Source organism: Leucopleurus acutus (assembly GCF_964270905.1).
Source record: "Leucopleurus acutus genome assembly, chromosome: X".
Classification (NCBI taxonomy): domain Eukaryota; kingdom Metazoa; phylum Chordata; class Mammalia; order Artiodactyla; family Delphinidae; genus Leucopleurus; species Leucopleurus acutus.
In genome coordinates this window covers 112812810-112818334 of record NC_139148.1, presented here as the reverse complement: position 1 = coordinate 112818334, position 5525 = coordinate 112812810, and the positions used below count along the sequence as shown (strand labels likewise).

At 41.9% G+C, this 5525-nt stretch overlaps 1 protein-coding gene across 1 annotated transcript; it reads right to left on the bottom strand.

Moving 5' to 3' along the window:
* Nucleotides 1-1768: 1768 nt before the first annotated feature.
* On the bottom strand, nt 1769-2708 carry LOC309978631 (olfactory receptor 10A7-like; the record flags this gene model as incomplete). Its single annotated transcript, XM_082865141.1, is given in 4 exon segments — nt 1769-2165; nt 2167-2250; nt 2252-2357; nt 2360-2708. Coding segments are annotated over 4 exon segments (936 nt in total).
* Between the last annotated feature and the right edge of the window lie 2817 nt (nt 2709-5525).

The following is a 5525-nucleotide window of genomic DNA, read 5'->3' as shown; positions in this document are numbered from 1 at the left end:
TTAAAATATGATGGGGCATTAACCATGTGAAAAACAAATATAGGCAGGAATTTTCAGGCAAAGGACATGAGTAAGGATGCACATGTATGATATGGTAAATTGTGAGATGGAGCTTGGTGGGAGATGAGGTTGCGAAAGGAAGCGGGAGTAGGGTCATGGAAGACTTTGAATCCCACGCTGAGGAGCTTGGATTTGATCATGTGAAGACAAGTATCAAATGTTGACTGTGTGAAGTGTACTATGCTGGGTACTTGGGGGTACAGCTAGAAATGACTTTCTATCTCTGTCCTGGGAGGGTTTACAATCTCACTGGAAAGATAGGGCATGCACACAAAATGTGAAGAGCAGTGCATGCTTACTTGTCAAATAAAGGGGAATAGGGTACTTCTGAGGGGAATAAATTACATGAGGAAGACAGCAGGGAGAATTCTGAGAGAACATAGTACTTGAGTTGGGTCTTAAAGGAAAAAAGGGGGTGTATTTAGCTAAGCAAGGGACATTCTGAGCTTTTGTGTTTGTTCATATGTTCTACTAAAAGCCTTGTTAGGTCTTTTACATTATGTTGTTTCATATTAATTGTAAAATTATTCTTAAAATTAAGGTAAATAACAATATTGGCATTTTACGTGCAGAGGTTCTCTTTATAGACAGTGCTTTCAAGAACTACATAGTCTACAAACAGTGTAAAAATATATAATCTGAGCAATTTGAATACCAAGGCCACCAGACTGTAATATCTTTGAGGTCAGATGCTGTATCTACATTGTTCACTATTCTATTCCTAGTACCTAGCACGATGCCTGGATAATATTAGTTTCAATGCATATTTTTGATTGTCTCCCTTAGCAGAGTCTTTTTGCTTCCCTTCTCTCTTGAAATGTAGCTTGAATATATCCGTTGATAATGTTAGATAGCTGGTAGCAGATACAAAAATAAAACAAAAGCACAAGTGAGGCCATCAAGGCTAACTCAGGTACATAGCAGAAGGAGGATCTGGGAGGGGAGCATAAAGAAAGAAATGAAAACACAGTGAGGAGCTATGAATGCTAGAGAAAATTCAACTCAGAAAAGAGTGCCTTGAGGCAATCTACATGTCTAACAAATTGCTGTAAGTGCTTAATGCACATTTCTCCAAGACTAGTCTTCTAGTGAGCTTCTGTATATTTTATTAGATTCCACTTTTATCTTTCTTAGTCCTAGGCCAAGTGCAGGTGCAGTATTATTAGTCATTTAACACAGTCAGCCTCACTACCAGAACACTTGCCTGAGTGCTAAGCAAATAAATACGGTCCCTTCATTTAGGGAGCTCTCTTATTCTTATCGGGGTAGCACAGTTATTGCTCCTCCTCCAACCCCAAGATCTCCCAGTCTAATTTATAACACACTCACGCACATGCACACACACACACACACACACACACACACACACACAGAAGAAACCGAACACAACTAAAGCACACCTGCCAATCCTCACCTCCAGGATTGAGCTTTTGAAGGGATTATATGCTGCATTATTTATTGTCTATCCCAGAATGGTTCCCCTCCCACCAACTAGGAAATACTCCTCCCCTCTCACAGTATAAATATGCTCAAGGAGAGCTAGATCACTTCAAGGAAACAGAGACAAATCTACTAACCTTTCCCCCAAATCAGCTAAATAGACGATTTGAAGATTAACCAATATTTCAGGTTATAAAGATTATAATCTATCCTAAGTTTTGCTAATCAGACTGGGAGTTCCCTGAGCATGGGGAGAGTGCCTTGACCTTCAGACTGCCATCATTTTGGTTGATTGAATGAAGCTCATCATTATAGACACAACCCTCAGCTTCCTCAGTGCTTCCTCGACATCTTTGTTTTTGAGGCTGTAGATACGGCAGTTACACGTGGGAGAGACAACAGTATAGAGCAAGGAGAAGGTATGGTTGAGAATTGGCCCCTGGCCAGCCAAGGGCAGAGCATGGACTAACACCAAGGTCCCGTAAAACAAACTCACAACCACTAGATGAGAGGAACAAGTGGAGAATGCCTTCTGCCTACCAGTCATGAAAGGTATATGCAAGACTGTGAAAAGAATCTTCCAGTAAGAGGCTAGGATTAGTCCAAAGGGGGCCAGAGTCACCAGTGCTGTTAGACTCATGCAGACCAGGTTGACTAGCTGGGGATGAGCAGAAGAGCTTCTGCAGAGGCTTCAAGTCACAGAAGAAGTGGTCAATCTCATTGCTGCCACAGAAGGTCAAGCTGGATAGCAGCCTGGAATGCAGCTGCCACTGTGAAACCACTAACCCATGAGCCAATCACTAGCCCCAAACATATGGCTCCATGCATTAGTGTTGGATAGTGTAAAGGCCAGCAGACAGGTATTGGTCATATGACATCACTGCCAGAAGATAACATTCAGTGCTACCCAGGGCCCCAGAGAAGTAGAGCTGAATAATACAACCTACCATGGAGATCACCCTGTTCTCTCTCAGCAAGTCCACGAGCAACCTGGGCATGATATTCAATGTATAACAGACCTCCAGATATGAGAGGTTTGCCAGAAAGAAGTACATTGGTGTCTGGAGTCCCTGCTGAGTGCTCACCAGGATCACAAGGAGGAGATTCCCAAAAATGGTGGCCAGGTAGACAGCGCCAAACTCCAAGAAGAGCAAGGGACCCAATTCCTCGAGGTCTCCAAACCCCAGTATTATTAACTCAGTCACCATTATAGTGGTATTTCCTGGTCTCACAGAAGTCAGAAATTCCTGGAGATGTGTCAGTTTCTTCATATTATTATGTCAGATTACCACTTAGATTTCCTACACAGTACAATTCTAATCAGTGGTTGGAGCTCTGCACTGATTAGGGCATTTTGGGGGGACTGGCTCTCATTTTAGCCAGTTAAATTTGCCCTCAGAAAAACTTTTATGGAAATTAGCTGAACTTGTCATCTAGTCAGGGTGTGGAATAAGGATGAGGAGACTAAATGGTGGAAGGAATGGCTCAGTGAAAATCTGTCCCCATCCCTAAGGAAACAATTCAGAGTACAACTATATAAGACCCCCAAATTCACATCCAAAGGAGACCTGTTTAGCCCATGCTTGGCATCCTTTGTGCCATTTTGGGTAGAAGAAATTCCCAAGGAAAACTCTTACTAAATCCTGACAATTCAAAGAAATGGCAGGTCAGATAGCAAATCATAATCACGATCTTCTTTATCAGAGCATGAAATGGAAGGTGAAATGCCAGGACTGAAGCAGAGAATCACTCCACTGATGTTACTGGGCCATCCATGCTTGTTTGCTGGTGACATCTCTGAGACAGTAGAACAGTAGTTGCTGGAGAGACAGTAGATTCTGGAAAACCAGGTGTACTTACTAAATAGGTATGAATACAGATTTCTTATTTTTAAATCCTTCCCCATAAGAGGCTGTATTTTAGGCTTCTGGGTACAAAGCCTAGCAGCTGACATCTGAAACTGCTGGTTAGACTCATGTGCACACATCTGAACACACACACACACAACACACACACAGAGACACACACACATCTGGATCTACACAGCCAGGTATAGATAGTCACATGTGCTATCTTCTTTGCCATCAGTTTTTTTTTGTTTTTTGTTTTCTTTAAATATATTTATTTATTTATTTTAGCCTGTGTTGGGTCTTCGTTTCTGTGCGAGGGCTTTCTCTAGTTGCGGCGAGCGGGGGCCACTCTTCATCGCAGTGCCCGGGCCTCTCACTGTTGCGGCCTCTCTTGTTGCAGAGCACAGGCTCCAGATGCACAGGCTCAGTAGTTGTGGCTCACGGGCCCAGTTGCTCCACGGCATGTGGGATCTTCCCGGACCAGGGCTCGAACCCGTGTCCCCTGCATTGGCAGGCAGATTCTCAACCACTGTGCCACCAGGGAAGCCCTGCCATCAGTTTTTAATTTGGCTATCCCAGAATAGTCTTCTAGAAGTGAAATATTTGCGACATGGGACTTTGTCTGCAAATCAGAAATACTGACATTAGGGAGGTAGTGGCCATGGATTAGATCACAAGGCCCAAATAACCAGGCTTTTCATATACATCATAGGCAGTGGAAGAGAAAATAGCATGTTTTCTCATTTAATTTTTCTGCTAGTTTTTGTGAGGCAGTGTAGTAAAATTATTAAACACATGAACTCCAGTGCCATACTGCTCAGAATCGACTCCCAGCCTCTCTATTTACTAGCTATATGACCTTGGGTAAGTTACTTAAACTTTCTGGGCCTCAGCTTTCTCAGCTGAAAAAATTATCATAGTGGCTTCTCACAGTGTTGTTTTGAGGAGTAAATACATGTAAAGTAATTAAAACAATGCCTGAAACATAGTTAGCACTAAATAAACATTAAAGATTTTTCTTTACAAAATACTTTTTTTGTAAGAACAGCCCCACAGAAGCATTAACCAACATCATTAATCACTATACTTAAATAAGATGATACGCTATAAATGCACAAGGAAAACTGTACATCTCTCATTACTTCTTTACTGTTACTTATCACCACTTAATTTAACTTAAAGATAATTTAAGATAACTCTAGTGTCTATCTATAGAGTTATATAAGGATTAGATGAGATCATGAATATAAAGTGCCTGCCACATAGAAACTGCTCAATAAATCATGGCTAATAATAGTACTAACAAAAATTTGCCTGAAGTCATCAAATGAACATGAGCTGAGATTCAAACACAGTTCTGTGTGACTCCAACATTCATAATCTTTCCACCACACAAACTGACCCACTGCCTGTTATTATCTACACGTATGTGTATAAGCAAAGAGTTTTCAGAAAGCTGTCTAAAAGAAATAAAGGCAGACTTACAATCTTATACCTTTTAGCCAGCCTTCTTCCTACACATCTACTTTGCACCAGGTACCCACCACATGCAAGCCATGGGCACCCACACTGTTCTCCAGTTCCTTCCCAGCTTCTGACCTTGGTTCTGCCTCCTTTGAGAAGGAATAAGGGGTTTTTATTGGGTATTCTCATCTCAGACTCCCACCTCTTCCTCAAGAGCTATGGCTCAGATTCATTCTCCCTGGTTTCCCCAATATTAAGACCATCCTTAACCAGGTCTTTGGGCCTCAGGCTACCGTGCCGACCCCTGTTGTTGGATACATAGCTGCCTAGCTAAAATCCACATTTTCTTTGCAGTTGGGTCAGGCAAACTGGGTGTGAATTGAATGGTGTGCATAACTTTTAGTTCGTGCCCTTAAAAGAAAAGTACATATCCTCACCCTCCCCTTTTTACTCTTCCCATTGGCTGGAATACAGACCTGAGAGCAAAATCAGCAGCTGCCACCTGGGACTGAGATAGAAGTTGGATATTGAAAATAACATAGCAACAGCACAGTGCCAGCCTGAACCCTCAGCTAGAATAACACTAAACAGCCTACCTGGCTCTTTTGTGGAGATAAACACATTTCTATTTTGTCTAAGTCACTGAAGGTCTTAGTCGTTTTGTTACAACAACTTAACCTGTACCCTAACTAACAAATGATTATAACTATC